Below are 19,248 nucleotides of genomic sequence, written 5' to 3'. Positions count from 1 at the left end.
CCTTTGCAAAACAACTCTCTTCAATTCCAAATCCCTGTGCGCGGCTTATGCCAAAGATGGTCATCAAGGAGGCGCTGGATCCATTGGAAGCAGCCTGTGTTACACTGACAGCAGCCGAACTGTCTTCTCCATCTGAACACATTAACACTTCGTAGCCTGGGAGTCCTGCAGGTAAACAAAGACTCTCTCATGCAACTACAAGGTCAGGTTGTAATGCACAGAAAGACGTGTTGTGCATGCTCAGCAATACAAGTGCTCATTTGAAAGGTTGCTGATAGTGATGGGCATTCATGGCAAAAGCAATAGACAAATGGATGACAACGTAATAAGACAGATGGATGACAATAACAGGAAGGATGCATGATCCATATGCATTACTAGAATCCACACATATCTTTGTATAATTAGCAGGTAGTGATTGACAGCTCTGCAGAGAGCCCTGATAAGCGTCTATTGTCACTATGGAACGTTTGCTGAATAGATGCAGTGTTTAGTTTAACGCGTGTGACCGGTAGGAAGTTATAGAGAGAGGGCTATAATGTTTCATGTATTTGCATGCTTGTGTTGCATCCACTGCTTTGTTTTGCACCTGAAGACAGCCAGTGGCTTTGTGCCATAGTGTCAGTGTCAGAGGGAGGGGACTCCAGGCTCACACTAAGGCTGACAGCTAGCTGCTAATCCCAGCAGTTGATAAGAGGAGGCGGTTTTGAACTGATGGTAATTGATTTGCAGTCCTATTTACAACCTTAGGTTTTATATACAGTAGCATAGCCACAGAATCTATTCACAGAAGGAAGAAGCTCTCCACATTTCATTGTGGTTGTTGTTATTAAATTAATTCTATCATCTGCGGCAGAAGAGGTGATGTTTGGGGAAGCTGAGAAATGGGTAAACGGTGCATGCTATTGACTGGTGCTTTATAATATTGCTTGCAGCCTGACCATTCCAAAACATTAGTCAGCCTATAGAGGAATTCCATAAGGATAGATGGCTGCAGTTTAATCGTATTATTCTGTAGGCTAAATAGACATGTGATTAAATGACGTTTAGAAATGTATACATGATACATTGTATCGTATGTGCCTTTGTCTTCTAGAACAATATACTGCTACTTTGTATCATATGTATCATTGTCCTTTAGAAATGTATACTGCTACACACTGAGTCATATGTCCTTGTCCTTTATATTAGTGTGCTAGTATTAGGTACACTGGATGTCATTACTAAACCCTGTCTAAGTTGATTGTTTTTTTGCTTTCATTTACTGTGCAAATATTGTTGTTATTATCTTTATTACATGGTTTTGTTTTTTTTATTTTTTTACAGTCATGTCACAAAAGGATCTGGAAGATTACTGCCTAATATACAATGACCCAAATCACCACGTGGAGTTCCTGGAATCATTCAGAACGTTTTACAAGGAAGGTTTATTCACAGATGTCACCTTAATGAGCTCCTCCGGGAAGATTTTCCATTGTCACAAAGCCGCCTTGGCTGCATGCAGCCATTACTTTAAGGTGATGTTCACAGCAGATATGAAGGAAAAGTCCAACAATCAGATCAAGCTGTCTGGCATTGATCACACCATCTTAGATGTTCTGCTGAACTACACATACACTGCAGAGATCAGGATAACAGTAAGGAATGTCCAGTGTCTTCTGCAAGCTGCTGACCAGCTCCGTTTTGTCTCGGTGAAGGAAGCGTGTGAGCAGTTCCTGGTCAGACATCTAGACACAGACAATTGTCTGGGCATGCATTCTTTTGCTGAATTTCATGTATGCCCAGTTTTAGAAAAGGAAGCCAGAAGGATTATGGTTTCTAGATTTCAAGAGGTCTGGACCCAGGATGAGTTTGTGGACATCAGCCTGGAAAAGCTCCTGTGTATTTTCTCCCAGAAGAACCTCAATGTCTGGACGTTGGAAGCACTTCTACAGCCCTTAGTTAGGTGGATTGCTCATGATTCCAGAAAACGCATCGAGCATATATACGATCTACTAAAATGCATTAAAGTGGATGTAGATGAGAATTATCTCAAAACTTCTTTGGAATTGCACAAAAACAAACATTTACTTAATGAAAAAAAGATACAATCCTTACTGTACTATGGATTAAGGACACAAGCACATGAAGTGACCAAAAGATCAACAGCCAGTATGTTTGTGGTTGGGGGGTATTACTGGCACCCATTGTCCGAAGTACACATATGGGATCCTGAAAGCAACAACTGGATCCAGGGAGCGGATATGCCAGATAACACCAGGGAGAGCTATAGTGCCACGAGTTTAGGACCACACATTTATATCACAGGGGGGTACCGGACTGATAACATAGAGGCACTGGACACTGTGTGGATTTATAATACAGAGACAGATGAATGGACAGAGGGATGTTCCATGCTCCACGCCAGATACTACCACTGCTCGGTCACCCTGGCTGGCTGTGTTTATGCCCTGGGAGGTTATAGGAAAGGGGCTCCTGCAGAGGAAGCAGAGTTTTATGATCCACTAAAAAAGATCTGGTTTCCTATTGCAAACATGATCAAAGGTATGTAGCTTGTCCAACTAATATATACACCTTGGGCTAGATTTACTAAGCTGCGGGTTTGAAAAAGTGGGGATTTTGCCTATAGCAACCAATCAGATTCTAGCTTTCATTTATTTAGTACATTCTACAAAATGACAGCTAGAATCTGATTGGTTGCTATAGGCAACATCCCCACTTTTTCAAACTCGCAGTTTAGTAAATCTAGCCCCTTAAGTGATTTGCAGGTATGCCACCAGTGACTTCAACTTAAACACTTTGCAAAACCACCAATATAGAACAAGACTTACATTTACTCCACATATTGTTCACTAGAGTTATTTGATACATTTGATTGGAAGGTGGGTGAAATGCTCAAATATATTTGACATATATTTCACATTTTGGGCCTGATTCATCAAGGCGTGCATTCTGAACGCAACCCGTTTTTAGAATTGTACACACAGATTTAGGATTTACATACTGAATTTATCAAGGGAGGACCCTCTCATGTGCTTTTGAAATCGGGGGCAGGTCTGCTGTGCTCTACTACAGAAGACGCTGCAGGATACATCAGTACTTATGGGGATCATAAAATCGCAAAAGAACGCACAGGAAAAAAAAAATATTGAATTAATGTCACCTGGTAATAATATAGGCATTAATGATAAAACAGTAAAAAAAAGTGTTTTTTTTGTGTTTGTTTTTAAAAAAATAAAATATATATTTTTTTCCATTAAATACATTTATTAGGATGATCTTAATGTCTACTGAGCATAAAATACAGTTTTACAGTTGCATGTGATTGCAAACACATGTTCTAGCATGGATACGGATGCATCCATTGCTCTAATGGCGTCATTCTTATTAAAGGATTTTGTAAGAACTACTTTATATACTGAGTTTCTAGACCAGTGTTGACTAACCTGTGACATTCCAGATGTTGTGAAACTACAAGTCCCAGCATACCCTTCCAGCAATAAGCTGCTATATATATTGGCAAAGCATGCTGGGACTTGTAGTTTCACAACACCTGGAGTGTCACAGGTTAGCCAACACTGTTTGAGACCCACTTCAGGGTTACCTTACGGAATTAGTTTTTTCCTTGTCCTTTTCTACTTTCATGTGTTATACTTTTGCGCCGTGAGAAAAAGATTGTTTTAGTTGGATGAATAGCAATAATTTAAAACTCTCTGGGCATTTTAATTGGTAGTTTTCAGATATGTAGCAGAGGTAAGTGTTTGTTCTATTATAGTTTGGTTAAAAGAAAAGACCACATGTAAAAATGTAACATTTACTACATAATAATAAAAATAAAATGCTAATTCAGATGGGTAATTCCAGGTAGAGACCATGACCTGTTAGTCCATTAGCTTTCTGACTTTATAGCAGTTGACATTGGAAGTGTGAAATATTTGGGTGTCTTTTATGTTACAAATTCATTCTAAACCTAAAAGATCAAGTACAGACAATATTTCACATTAATATATAACAAAGGCTGTGAATTACTGAATATTATAAATGAGTGCTTTTACTTAACCAAATATGCTCACCATTTTCTCTTTCACGTCTCTGAAGCAAGTTGCCATGGTAGGTGAAAGGTTCTTCTCTACCTGAGCAGGCAGAGTTGGAGTGACAATCTTGTAGACTGTTAATTCATTTAATTTTAAAAACGGAGGATCAGGTATGATTGGTCTGAGATCCCAAAGATGTGAAAGGAGCTTCAGCTGTTTGTAACAGTGTGGAGAGCTAATACTTTACTTTTTAACAGAGCTGCAATGGAATGTCATGGTAACATGGAATCATGTATTTTGCCACAATGGTTCATGTCTGAAAATGTCAGTTTTGGGATTTAGTGGTCCTAATATGCATGATGCAAATTATTCCAGGGTGAAAATCATCTATAAATTTCCTAATACAACAGCTATTATAGGCCACAAAACACAATAATGGCATGAGGTAAGAAGTAATACTGATTATATATTACATAATTATCCAATAAAACTGCATTATTATACAATATTCAAATGTAATTTATTATTCTATATTGTTGAGAATAATCTGTACATTATACATATTTCTGAATGCATTTATCATATATTTTATGTATAAAATAATGTTGGGTATCAAATAATTTCTAGCTGCATGGCAACAGTACAATGCTTCAGTGTTGGAGCTACTAATCTCCTTACTGTCTTTAGTAGATTGGGGAAGTATTTGGCATGCACCTGGTAAAGATAAAAATATAAATACATGTAATTTGAATTTTGGGAACTTGGGCTAAAACTTCAAAATACTGTCCGAAAATTGATTACAATAGTACCTGGTTTTGGCAGAACATTCACTTTTTTTAAAAAAATACCTTCTGGTCAGTTTTCTTTCAAAGGTAAGAGATCTGGAAATTAAAAAGTTGTTATTATTTAATCTAATTAGAACCCAACCATAAAGGGCTATATTGGAAATGTGATATTCATTGCATCCCCGATTAATACCTTTTCCCAAACAAGTTCTATTTTAACACTAGATTTTCCAAATCACTATGCTTAGAGGGAACAATACTATTGATAATTTGCTACATTGTTTTGGTCTATCAATAACTTCAAGTTCATTGTGACATGTTTTCCTAAAGTAGATCTGTTGCTACTAAACTTTCTAAATCAAAAATGCATCTGGGGCGAGACAGATTTGGCAATGCTTCTATTAATTTAAAAAATAAAGACATAATATTTGTTTTGAATGTCTTACCTGGTCACATTTAGGGACAGATTTAATGGCAGGGGTAGGGCTGGCAAATTTTAGCCCAGGTGGGCAGGACTCGACTCAGCAGCCTATTTTAAATGAAAAAACATGCAGGTGACCCAGCATAAAGTAGCCCACCATGGGACCGGGTCAGGGGGCAAATGCCTCCCTGCACTCAGCCCAGCCAGTCCCTGAATCCTGGAGCTTGTAAGTTTTATATACAAATCAGCCACCCCCATCTTCCACATGTACAATTCTGTATGCAAAGGAGCTCAGTAATTGCTCACTCTGCCAATTTTGCACCTGCTTTTCAATGAAGGCCAATTTTTTTTAAAATTGATATCTTCTAATTCATAATAAAATGATATGCAAACTTTGTATTCATTATTCTGTTCTCTTAGACCGAAAACAAGATATAAAGCTATGAGTTTCTCTGCGGCACTGTATGTGTTGTCACACAGCCACCCCTCACCCCATGTTTACAGCACAGCATCTACTCCCTCCGAATGAATATCATTATTTTCTATAAGTAAATTGCTCTACCGGTTACAGATGTATTTTGGACAAGTGTTCAAAGTGCTCACTTTTCAGCTGAAATACATTATATTTGAGCAGACCCAATTTTTTTTAAGTGCTCATTAGAAACTGAGATTTAAAAGCGCTGTATTTTTCCAGCTGCGACATACATGAAGGGTTAATGATTTGCCAGAGAGCTACAAAATGATTGCAACAATGTAAAAAGTAACAATAGACCTGTTTATTGTAGTGCATAGGAAGGGGGGAGAAGCGAAAGCTCTGACTGGGTCTACAAACTTCATACTAGCGTCAGCTACTTTATAATATGCCTATTTTTTTTTTACCAGACTGCAGCAGAAAAGATAACCGTTTACAAATAATTTCATGATCTATTGGGAGGTATTAATTTTCAAAGTTAATTTGCCCGGGATCCATCTTTAATAAATAACCGCAAATACCGGTATATGGACTTAAACTTCCATTTAGGTCATATTTTCCTTATAAGCATACCCAAACGATTGCATTGCTGAAACCACCCACAAAGGAACCAAAATGGTTCATCCAGTACTGTAAACCTATTGTACATTATTTTGCTGCTATGGTCAAGAAGCAGGGGAATAAATAAGTATTGTGTGCACCAAGCAGGTTTCATAAATTAAATTTACTGAGTCTAAGGGCCTGAGTCATTAAGGAGAGTAAAACATAAAAATGGAGTAACTTTGCACCTGGGCAAAACCATGTTGCACTGGATGGGGAGGTAAATTTAAGATGTGGGGATAGATTTATAGTTGGGGTAGGTCATGTCCTAGATCAAATTTAAATTTCAGTGTAACAATAAAGATATCAGGTATTTGTGTGCTAGATGGAAAAACAGCCAGTATTTATCTTATGTGCAAAATAGTAAACTTATTTGCACCCCTTGCATTGTAATATGATTTGTCGTGGAGAACATTTACTCCTTTTTTTTTTCTTACTTTCCTTAATGACTCAGGCTCTAATTGTTTTGTAAATTATTTTTTAAGACATGTTTGTGCATTTATGGTGGAGACTCTACAGAGCAAAACATTTCACATGTATGTATTAGAAATTGAGAGGTCTCCTTTGATATAAGCACTGACTGAGACCAGGGGGTACATTTATCAAGCTGTGGGTTTGAAAAAGTGGAGATGTTGCCTATAGGAACCAATCAGATTCTAGCTGTCATTTTGTACAATGTACTTAATAAATGATAACTAGAATCTGATTGGTTGGTATAGGCAGCTTGATAAATTTACCCCCAGGGCCATCTTAACAGCATTATAGGCCCCTGGGCAAAGCAGTGCACTGGGGCCCTACCTACACAACCACTCAACCACTTACAATTAGTAAGTACAATTAGTACTTTACGTTGTTTCCGTCAAAATATGTATTCACAACAGCAAGATCGCATGTATAGATAACAGCTGATACTGAGGAGATTAGTCCACCTAACCGTTTTAATAAAGAGGGTTTGAAGGATCTGAATAAATCTCCCGCAATAATATACTGAAAAGTTAGCAAGCATTTGGGACCCCTATGCTCGTGGGGCCCCCAGGCAACTGCTCAGCTTGCCCATGCATTAAGATGGCTCTGTCTTGATGCTTTTCTTCATACCATGTGCCCCTTATGGATACCACCCAACATTTTAGTTAAAATGAACACACATCTCATAAAACAGTACAATATAACCAGGTGTGGGCTGGCAGGTTTCGGCCCGGGGGGCACACAGGCGGCGGCATCACGTGACACGTGATGCCGCCGCGTCATAATGACGTGGCCGCATTGTGTGTCACGTGATGCAGCTGCCTGTGCGCTGACACGGCCGCATCGGATGCTGCCGCCGGTAATATTGAGAAATATGCCCGCTGCCCCCTGCCCCCCGGTCCAGCCCGCCCCTGAATATAACACTCCTCACTTATCATGCAGCACTATCTACTACAAAGCTACAAACACCCCATAACCCATCCTGGGTGAAAATAATCACACTACACAACTCTCCCTTCACTAGCGTCCTGGGGGGTGATCCATGCAGCCATTTTTCCTGGGTCTCCTTCATTTGTCTGACAGCCCAGGCCGAAATGTGTTTGCACACAGACCAGTTAAGAAAACAAAATAAAAATAAAAACCTTCATTTTTGCTAAACAATAAAATTGTTAACTCATAATAGTAATGATATATTCAAGGAACATAATTCAGGTCTCGTAGATCGAGGGAGAGTGAATCACATAGCAACTGGTATTGAATTAAATTTATGGATAAGTGGTTAGCACTTCTGCCTTACAGCACTGGGGTCGTGAGTTCAATTCCCGACCATGGCCTTATCTGTGAGAAGTTTGTATGCTCTCCCCATGTTTTCGTGGGTTTCCTCTGGGTGCTCCGGTTTTCTCCCACACTCCAAAAACATACTGGTAGGTTAATTGGCTGCTAACAAAATTGACCCTAGTCTCTGTCTGTGTCTTTGTGTGTGTGTGTTAGGGTATTTAGACTGTAAGCCCCAATGGGGCAGGGACTGATGTGACTGAGTTCTCTCTACTGCGCTGTGGAATTAGTGGCGCTATATAAATAAATGGTGGTGATGATGATGATGATGATATGTTTGTACTTGAACGAAGTCCACTTGCAGGTGCAGCCTGAAAATATTGAGAGGCAGCAGAATAAGATGTTATAATAAATCCAAGTTGCCATGTGCAATAAATCTACGCGTTTCGTTATACTATTGTTCTTCTGAATGTATTGTTACATTAATCACTTGGTTTTTAATTTTGCCAACAGGAGTGGGGAACGCAACTGCCTGCGTTCTACGTGAAGTTATCTATATCAGCGGAGGACACTATGGTTACCGAGGAAGTTGTACGTATGATAAAATTCAGTGCTTTCACTCAGATGTAAATGAATGGAGCATCTTATCAGTATGTCCTCATCCAGGTGAGAGTAACATTTGAAATTCAGAGTGCAATAAATAACCTGAACTTTATTGCAGGAAGTTATATTGAGAAGATACTCAATGATAAATAGTATTAATAAATAACTCTAGCAAAGACATACTCATCAAATATGAAAAAGTTGACATAAACTTCCATATTTTATATGTGCTAGATATTGTTAGATAAAATGTTGTGTAACTACTTGTATTAGACCCCTTATCCACTGGCATTTAAACTCTGTGTCTGCCTTACATTTTTAAAGTATGCAATTGAATTTGAAAATTAAGCTTGTTGTTTTCAAAATTAGCATTCATACTTTTTTTGCTGCGTCATTTCCATGCGTTGGAAGAATATCACCACATTTAACTAAAGACCGTTCATATCAATGGAAGCACATTGTGTACAAACCCACTAGTGGTTAATATGAGCAGTTGCACCAGAGCTGTGCTTTAATATTCCATTTAGTTGCAATGGGGATGTGTGCTACATGTAGAAACCACTATGAGATGAATTGGCCATTGAAATGAATGGGGCATTGACAATGACACCAGTGTTGCTTCAGAGCATTGTTAATTGTCTTTTTTCCATATCAATAGAGATTCAAATACTCTCAATATTGATGTGTGATCAGAACAAGGAATCCCCTCACCACCAGCCAATCACATTGGGACTAGTGTGGGAAAACCCCACTTGATTGGTTGAGAGACGACTTCTTTACGCTTACATAATCAGATATTTAATTTTTATTAAAAGAAAAAGATTTTCACATGCATTACAAGAAGAAAATTTCCCTTGGGTTACAAATTAAGAGAATTGCAAGGGGGGCACATTATTTTTTTTTTTATGACCCAACCCTCACCCCATAGAGACTCCACACCTTCATTAACCAGCTTGGAACTGGTTTCTACCATGACAAGGGGGACACTCACTTTGGATTTCCTTGTTAATAGTGGGAATCACTCTGTCTAGCCTATTAGAGGCCATAAGCAACAGCCAATAGCCACTTTCATCTTAAGATGTAACTTTAAATTTGACATTAAGGTGTCAGTGGATGCAATATATTTACATTTTGCAAAAAATATGTGACACTTTTGCTCATCAGCAGTTATTGTGTAATACCGCTTTCATACTGCCGCCCCGGCAATATCCCGGGTTTTTCAAGCCGGGTTATTTGCCGGGGCTCGGAGCGTCCCAGCTCAGAAACACCATTCATACTGCAGCTCGGACCCGGGAATTTCCCGGGTTGACCCCATTCATACTACACAAGTCTGTGCCCTGGCAATTTGTAGGAGTCATCACCAGAGCAGTTTTCATTGGCTGAAAACATTTTTTTTTTTGTAATAGTCTGCTTTTCTGCTGTTTTGTCCATAAAGATGTGTGGGTGTATAAAGATGTGTGAGTGTATCTTATAAGATATTTTAATTTTTATTGTTCCATTGTATCATTTGTAAACAATCAGACATTTCTTCAGTGTTTCCACCAATTCCGTTCTGTACTGCTCACCGCTCCGTACTTTACTTTAGTCACCTATGTAAAGTATGTGCGACCTTTCTCTTTCGTTTGTTTCTTATAGTGTGGATGATAGAAGTAGTTGTTTCAGTCCATACTGTTATTTTCCTCTCGAGTTTTTTTTTCCTGGTTTTATGTATGCAGTTAATGTAAATATTGTGAGCATTACAGGTCAGACAGCCAATCAGCTTGTTTTCTGTGCAACCCGGGTTGCACCATTCATTGTGCAGGCAACCCAGGTCCGACCCGGGAATTACCCCTCGATAAATCCCAGGTTGCAGACCCAGGTTTTTAGACCCGGGATTTTTGACTTGTACCATTCATACGGCACCAAGACCCGGGTCGTTTGAGCTCGCCCCGGCAAAAACCCGGGATTTTGGTGCAGTATGAATGGGGTATAAGTCAGCCCTACTTACTATTGGGCTGGTTATAAATTCTGGAGAGGCCATATCTAATTATTTATAGATAGCCATTAAATGTGGTCTCTGTCCCAACTGTGACATCATCGCTGGACATCCGCTGTCAGTGGTAGCCTGGATGACCAATCATGGTGCAAGGAACAATGTTGTCGATCTTGGCCAAGGACACAAAGAAGGGAGAAAAGTGGGTACAAATTACCAGTCACAGGCTTTCCCTGGGGCACTGGTGATTAGGTGAGGGCGGATGAGATCTATCAGAGTCTGATTGTGACCAGGTGAGAGCAAATGTGCAAACCAAAAGCTTTCTATTGGCTCCCTTGGTCACTACCCCATAGGATGTGCTTGCAGCCCCGGGCTTTGCAAAGACAGCCTAGCAAAGGGCTCATAATATTATGGAAAATATTACATGTTCATAGACAAGCACACTGGAAAAATACTGGGAGTCTTGATAAAAAGAAACTGCACTGTCTGAAAACATCATCATCATCATCCTCATCATCATCATTAATTATATAGCGCCACTAATTCCACAGCGCTGTACAGAGAACTCACTGACATCAGGCCCTGCCCCATTGGCGCTTACATTCTAAATTTCCTAAGATGCACACCCACACAGATAGGGTCGATTTGGTAGCTGCCAGTTAACCTACTAGTACGTTTTTGGAGTGTGGGAGGAAACCGGAGCACCCGGAGGAAACCAACGCAAACTCAGGGAGAACATTCAAACTCCACACAGATAAGGCCATGGTCGGGAATAAAACTCATGACCACCATAAACACTTGTGCAGCATCAAATGGTGTGCTGAATCCTTCTATATACTTAGGCTAGGTACACACTGGAGCTTTTTCAGCCAACCATCGGACGGGCCAATCAGCCGATATACTTAGATATGATGAACGACAGTTGTTCCAAAGTTCCGATTGTCGTTTCATTTGGTTGGGCGTCATCTCCATAGATTTTACAGAGTCATGGAGGTATTTTTTTTTACTAAAATGCAGGTTTGAAAAAGTGGAGATGTTCCCTATAGCAACCAATCAGAATATAGTTATAATTTATTTAGTACATTCTACAAAATGACAGCTGGAATCTGATTGGTTGCTATAAGCAACATCTCCACTTTTTCAAACCCGCAGTTTAGTAAATATACCCCATGGTCTTTTCAGCCGATGTCGGCAATAACATGTCCCAGTGAATAAATGTAGAGTTCTGTAGATGGAATAATTCCTTCTGAGACTGAATATTTCATTTCAGAGTCTCAGAAGCTAACAAAATTTGTTATGACATGTGGATAGCTATAACAAGGCGGCTTTAATCAGTGTGACAGGAATGAATGAATGACTATTGTGCTGTCATTTTCTAAACGACTATAGGACCAGATGAAGAGTAGAGATCTGAAGGTGAATAGTGTGTAGTGTGTATGTATAAATCTACAATGATTGTAGGTACAATTGTTGTAGATAACACGTTGGTCGGAAAATTCTCCAGTGTGTACCTAACCTTAATCTCTACATATGGGCAATCATGCTCATGTGTAGGTATTCTAATGTACTAAAACCAGTGACATCACTGAGGCAATGACTGGTTATTAGTCATGAGGTATTTTTTTTATAGGGAATTGATATGCTGCATTCAGCTCACAAAATGCCTCCACAATATATAGATGACAACAGGGCCATCTTTTCCATTGGGCACGTGGGGCCCCCTTGCCCGGGGGCCCCACGGGCACGGGGGCCCCATAGGCAGGGCTCTTAATGAGAATAAATAATCCTGCAAAAGAAAAAACTGCAAAACAAACCTACAAGGGTCACTGAGCAAGTACATCTATCTATCTCTATCTCTATATATCTATATCTAGGGGCCCCGGTGCACTGCTTTGCCCGGGGGCCCATAATGTTGTTAAGATGGCCCTGGATGACAGGGCCATGTTAAAGGGAAAGTGTACATATTCTCTTTGTTTTCTGTTTCTATGTACTCTCTGACCTCATAGTACGCATTCCCTTGCACCCCCCAACCTTTCCACATCCCATCTCCATTCACAATACACTGTTACACAACCCATTATGCTTGTTACTAGCTGTTCTTTGTAACAATATCAAATTCCAGCAAGCACTTGATGTTCCTTCTTCTGTATTTCTCCAAATAGTCAGGTTTACCTGTTTATCTGTTTGTTTACCTAATTGTACAACTATTACTACTCTGGTTTATGGTAATGTTATTGCTTTTTGTATTGTATTTTTTTTTTAAGAATTGTATTCATGTTTCCAAATACAATTGTAGATTATTTTTGCTCTGTTTTGCGTAAAGAGGAATTGGTGACGGTTTCAGTTTATCGGTTACTGAATTTTTGATTATCTTGATTCACATAAAGTTGGAGAGCACAATTGTAAGTGGACTTATTATATAAGTGAAGAAATGGAAGGACATGTATTAGTTAAATTTAATTTACATTTTCGACTCTGCTTGTTCCTATTATCTATGTAGCACAAAATATATTGTGCTGGATTCATTAAGGAAAGGTAAACAAAAGTAAGTAAGGCAAACCATGTTGCATTGGAGGGGGAGGTAAATTTAAAATGGGATGACAGATTTATATTTGGGGGTAGGGCATGTCCTAGATCAACTTTAAATTTCAGTGTACAAGTAATCTATCAAGTATTTGTGTGCTACATGAAAAAACAGACAGCATTTTCCTTATGTGCAAAATGATAAACTAATTTGCACCCCTTGCATTGCAACATGGTTTTGTCCAGAAAACTTCAGCAAGAAAACTTACTCAATTTTGTGCTTTACTTTCCTTAATGAATCAGGCCAATTTTGTGTTTCTGTAAACTGGGATTAAAATTTGAATATGTTTGTTTCATATTCAAATTCAGAAAAACTTGCTATTTTGTGAAGCAATAATCTCTAAATATTCTTAACAAAGAGAAATATCTGCAAAATCATGCAGGGCTTATTAGGCATATGGTTTTTATATGGAGTTTTGTAAAATTATAAAGTGGTACGGAATTTGCTGGTGCTATATAAATAAATGTTGGTGTTGAATACTATTCCCCCTTTAAAATGGTAAGTGATATAAAAGCTATAAGTAATAAAATTGAATTATGAAATTAATATTCTTTTAATGTATCACTCTTGTTTCCTCACTACCCTGAGATTCTGTCTTTCTTTTCCACAGAGTATGGGTTATGTTCCGTTTCACTACAAAACAAGCTTTACCTGGTTGGAGGACAGACTACAACTACTGACTGCTACGACCTTGAGAACAATGAGTGGGTGGAGCTGTCACCAACCATGGAGCGGAGGATGGAATGTGGAGCCATTGTCATGAATGGATTTATATATATCACAGGAGGTTACTCTTGGTCTAAAGGCACCTACCTTCAAAGTATAGAAAAGTACAATCCCGAATCTGACAAATGGGAGCTGGTGGGTAATCTTCCCAGCCCTATGCGTTCCCATGGGTGTGTTTGTGTGTATAATGTATAGCAACATATCTTGCATATGATGTGCAAAAAAATGCTCTGAAAGGTGGCCTAATAGTTCACATCCAAATTGGCCACAAATTTTCGAAGTGTGTGACTTTCGAAGCTATCTGCATTAGCGAGTTTAGTCTCCTGGCATCCACTTTGGTTAACCATGTGAGCACCCAAATTGAGAGCGATTATAGATCTATTAATTATTAAGTATATAAGCTGGCCACACATGTGGTTGTCCTAATTGGACAAAATTAGGCCAATTGGAGCTTCATCTGAGCAGCCAGGTGACTTCTGATTTACATTGGTGCCTGTTAGTGTTGCATGAAGATGACTGCACATACAGGCTGCAGTGGTCCTTTTTGTTTACTGCATTTCAACATGCCTGGGAATAATCCTGTGAATTGCAAATTATTAGCTGATGCCATTATCATGTTTGGGCCACAAACACCACCATATTTAGCCAACTTGACATTGCAGCGTGTGGCCAGCTTTAGACAGAAATCCACTCAGGCTGAGTGATCAGAACCTGGGCAGCTGTTCATGTAAAATAAGGGAGATGAGTGCAAATGACATTTTTTCTCAGGTTTACAATTATGTCACACTAACTCAACAAGGCTTTTACTTCTGCCTTTTGTCTTCCCACTTTATATTATTCAGACAAGTGTAGCATACCTATATGCTACACTTGCTGTATCCCTTATAATCACCTATATATTGGGCCTGATTCATCAATGCACGCATTCTGAGTGCAACCCACGCTCAGTATTATACACACGTATTTAGGCATTCCGTTCGTCCAAAATCGTTCACCTGTCAGCGCTTGCAGTAGGCTGCGGGTCCAGTGGCATTAAAGCCGACTCTATTTAGCGTAAAAATAAAGAATTAAAAAAGAAAGCATTTCCCCCCAAGGATATTAACCCATGTGCTGCCAGCCTAGTGCTGGTAACCACAAAAGCACTAGGGAAGCCAACCGGGGCTGGTGACAATATAACAGAGGAATCCACAGCAGGTGGTCTCCCAGCCATAATGACATACAACCCCCAGGCTGTTCAGCACGGGCCTGAATTCCCTACGAATGTGCAAGCCTCCCCTCTTGGGACATCCAATCCCGTGCTCAAAGCACTAGGGCTCTTCCCACAGCCCTGCATGATGTGTGGGGGGGGGGGGGGAATAAAGTGAGAAAAAGTAAAAAAATTGTAAAACACTACTTTACTTTGTGGAACTACAAGTCCCATCTAGCCTGGGTTGCCATTAACAGTCTGGGCATGCTGGTGCCTGTAGAACAACAAGCACCAGCATACATATGGCAACCAGGCCCTGCTTGCACTTGGAGAACCACAAGTGACAGCATGCCCTGACACCCAGGGCCTGCTAAGCCATGTAGTACAACAAAGTAAAATTTAAATAAAACAAACCCCTCTTTGAAACCACATTAATTTAATTAAAAAACTAAACTAAAATGTAAATGAATCAGATACCTTGTGTAAACCACATATTTTTATTAAAAATAATAAAACCCCAAGTATACTCACCATCTGTTGTCTTTATCTGTAATGGATCCAATCTTCTAAGCTTTTCATTCATAATAAAAACCAAATCATTCCAAGGTCCTGAAGGTGTCCAGAAAAATAACATCCTAGGTCCTGGAGTTGTCCACAAACAAACCAAAAAAAAACAATGATTAGCTGCCTTCTACACATTTAAGTATTATTTAAGCCAAATTCTTTAAATGATCTCTTTAAAAGTATTCTGAGTGGGGTATTACATACTTTCCACCGTTGACCAAGCCACATTGGTCGGAAGGGCCACATCCCCCTTCGGAGTGCCTAGCACTTCCGAAACACTAGTCCACAACCAATGTAACTCCCCTTCCCATAAAAACACCATCGAATTGTTGTGCACACCAGGGGCAATTGCCTTCGTTGTGTACAGCACCCACTCCCCAGGGCATAACACCCAACTGTCCTGCCAAATTCTGGAAACTTGGGAGGTTTGGTATTATTAGTTGGGTTGTAACTTTTGCTTTATGAGCGCATATGACAAACATGGGGCCTGGCTGAATGTATGGTGCCAGCATGTACCACACTAAACTCTCTATTAGTGAAAATTGCAAGCAAGGTCTTATAAGCATATTTTGAAGTTGTCCGATAATATCTATTACTCATGTCAAAATAGGTTGATAGGAAATCCTACTCTTACAAGAAGGAGATTTTGCGAGAATATAACAAAAAAAGGGTTGCTCTTCCAGAATAAAATATACTTTTTAACTACAAGAGAAACAAAGGATTCTTATATGGAGACACTCTTAAGGTCTACACTTATAATCAAAAAATCCTTTATCAATGTTGATAAATATTTGTTGTAAACCTTATAGTCCCTAACAAAATATTGAATTAAAATGACTAAAGTCTTGATAAGTAAAGAAATATTGTGAATAAAAGTTTTTGATAAGCAAGTAAATTCTCCTTGTCAATGCAGTTTATCTAACATCCCTGCTTAAGGATTCCCAATGAGTTTATGGATTATGGCAGGAAATAAACAAGCCAGACTATTTATTTTATCCATAGAGTTTTTCTACTGTAAAGTTGACATTTAAACTGTTCATTCAGTTTTGGACAATTCTATCCCCTTTCTGACCTCCTTTGGCTGCATAGGGTGGTTACTTAGGACAACATATTTTATATCAAATGTATGTCCCTTTATTCCATAATTGGCACAGTGTGATCATTAACATAATTTGTTTTTGCTAATTTTATATTATTTATATTCCTGTATAGATTCCTTTTGATATTCTAGAAAAGTCATTGACAATTCAAGTACAATGTTACAAAATGTTAGGTATTCCTTGAATATAAGCAGATATTAATGAGAATGTAAAACTAGTACAATGTCAAGGGCAAAACTGATTTTATAATTTTAATATTAATGTGTTGTTCAGGATTCTAAGCAGAAATTACTATTATATTACCTCAGAGTACAACTTTGTATTACATTCTGCCAGAGGTGTGAACTGTGTTTTCTTTCTGTTTGAAGCTGTAAATATTGGTCATATGTGTATATATTTTATTCATATTTGTATATGGCTCTTTGTTACTGTGATGGAGATTATGATAAATAAAATAAATGCACAAGTTATTAAGATTTTGTGTAATATATGTTAACACGTATATAAATATAGTCAAATCTACATCATACTTGCCAACTCTCCCTGAATGTCAGGGAGACTCCCTGAAATAGGGGTGATCTCCCTCACTCCCTGAAGAGTCTGGCATTCTCCCTGATGCTGAGCCAGTACAAGACGTGGTTGGCTTTGACATCTGTGGCATGATGACACAGTTCAGAAATTGTGTCCTATGTCCATGTATTGATGCCTATGGAGGTGGCCATTTTCATGGAGACCAAGATTTAATCAAAGACTGACAGGTAAGACAACAGTAATGGAGACAAAAATGTAAAAGACACTTCAGTATCTAGAGATTCATTAGCTGCTTTTCTTTAATGCATAATTGCCTACTGTCCCAAAATGTCCGGGAGTCTCCAGCATTTCTGGGAGACCTACCGGGCTCCCGGGAGAGCAGGGCAACCTCCCGATTCTCGCCCCCACAATAGAGAAGTGGCTTAATGATGCAAATATCCCGTTATCTTAGCCCTGCCCCCTGATGTAATTGTCCAAAATTGTTTAGGAGGCGTGGCCAAAAATGATGCAATTCATCAAGCCCCGCCCCTGCACACCCACCTCCCCCAGAATCTCCCTAAAGCCAACGAGGAAAAGTTGGCAACTATAATCTACATTTTACTTTTTATCCCAAGGGAGCAGGAAAATTTTATGTACACTCCAAGAAAGTGTAAAATAAGAAAAAAGTCTCAAAACTTCAAGTAAAATTAAAAGTTGATGTGGGGAAATTAGCATGGAGATTGGTGAGGGAGCGAAACGTAATTGGTGACAAGGAAAGAGACCAGGGTCTTATGAAGAAAGCAGCAGCTTAGGAGGGAAGAACTGATGAGTAATTGCTGAGGGGAATAATCGCTGATGACAAGGCAGCACATTGGCGAATGGTTAGTAAATCCAGTGGCAAAGAGAGGTCATCTATATAGGAATGAGTGACACACTTACATGAACATTTCAGGAGATATATTTCCTCTAGATTTTGTAAAGACCAAGGGCTAGATTTACTAAACTGCGGGTTTGAAAAGGTGGAGATGTTACCTATAGCAACCAATCAGATTCTAGATATCATTTATTTAGTGCACTCTACAAAATGACAGCTACAATCTCATTGGTTGCTATAGACAACATCTCCACTTTTTCTAACCTGCAGTTTAGTAAATATACCCCTAAACCCATTAGATGGAGTAATAGAAATTTACTTCACAAAAAAGAATATTTGTTACAAAATCATTGGGCCTGATTCATTAAGGAACGTAATTGGTGTTTTTTTGCTTACAATGTGCACAATTACTCTGCGCATGCCCAAAACTGGACCATACACCACAGATCGCAGCAGAATTCAATTCACCTGCACGGCAAAGGACACTTACTAAAGCCGACGATTTCTGGCAGGGAACGGGGGGTTTGCCCATAATCCATGTACAGTAAGGATGTGTCAAGTTGGAGCGCACACAGCAGCGTCCGATTCAGGCTCTGGGCATCTCTAAGGTACGTGATGTTCAGCTGTATCTCTTGCTCCAGCTACAGGGCTAGTCTAGGTGCCGATTACTAGTGATGAAGGCTGTGTATGTATGCAATCAGGACCAACTGTAAAAACATTTTATGTACATTAATTACATCCAATGTTTTCCATGGGAATAAAAACAAACAAAAACTTTTACTTTTTAATGTTTTGTCACTAATGATTATATTACTAACAGGCGACACTAATTGAATAGCTTTTTTTGTGTGCATTCTTTTGCAAGTTTAAATTCCTCATAGGTATTGGACATATCCTGCAGTGTTCTGTCTAGTACAGCAGAGCAGACCTACACCCGTATTCAACACCACACGTTCCTTCACATTCGCTCCTCATTGAATACGGACGTGCCTATACCTGTTTCATGTGCGCTTTAGGAAAAAAGACGATAGGACGACAATATGTTTATTTATGTGGCAATGAACTACTTAATTTTCA

At 39.1% G+C, this 19,248-nt stretch overlaps 1 protein-coding gene across 5 annotated transcripts; it reads left to right on the top strand.

Moving 5' to 3' along the window:
* The first annotated feature begins 34 nt into the window (after positions 1–34).
* On the top strand, positions 35–17,255 carry KLHL23 (kelch like family member 23). 5 transcript variants are annotated; one of them, XM_075180684.1, is made up of 4 exons: positions 35–202; positions 1,327–2,544; positions 8,566–8,718; positions 13,822–17,255. In XM_075180684.1, the coding sequence occupies exons 1-4, from the start codon at positions 190–192 to the stop codon at positions 14,130–14,132; spliced, it is 1,695 nt and encodes a 564-aa protein (XP_075036785.1). In that variant the 5' UTR covers positions 35–189; the 3' UTR covers positions 14,133–17,255. The 5 variants fall into 5 exon arrangements, with proteins under 5 accessions (XP_075036785.1, XP_075036787.1, XP_075036788.1 ...); XM_075180686.1 differs by having other exon boundaries at positions 36–171; XM_075180687.1 differs by lacking the exon at positions 35–202 and adding an exon at positions 618–717.
* The last annotated feature ends 1,993 nt before the right edge of the window (positions 17,256–19,248 follow it).

The sequence above is a fragment of the Mixophyes fleayi genome, chromosome 7, assembly GCF_038048845.1.
Source record: "Mixophyes fleayi isolate aMixFle1 chromosome 7, aMixFle1.hap1, whole genome shotgun sequence".
NCBI classification, from domain to species: Eukaryota; Metazoa; Chordata; class Amphibia; order Anura; family Limnodynastidae; genus Mixophyes; species Mixophyes fleayi.
This window is presented reverse-complemented; position numbering and strand designations above follow the sequence as displayed.

What these genes read in the sequence shown, in the direction of transcription:
- KLHL23 (XM_075180684.1), top strand. An exon ending in TATTGCAAACATGATCAAAG is followed by an intron (nt 2,545 to 8,565) that starts GTATGTAGCTTG and finishes TTTTGCCAACAG; the next exon opens with GAGTGGGGAACGCAACTGCC. An exon ending in ATCAGTATGTCCTCATCCAG is followed by an intron (nt 8,719 to 13,821) that starts GTGAGAGTAACA and finishes TCTTTTCCACAG; the next exon opens with AGTATGGGTTATGTTCCGTT.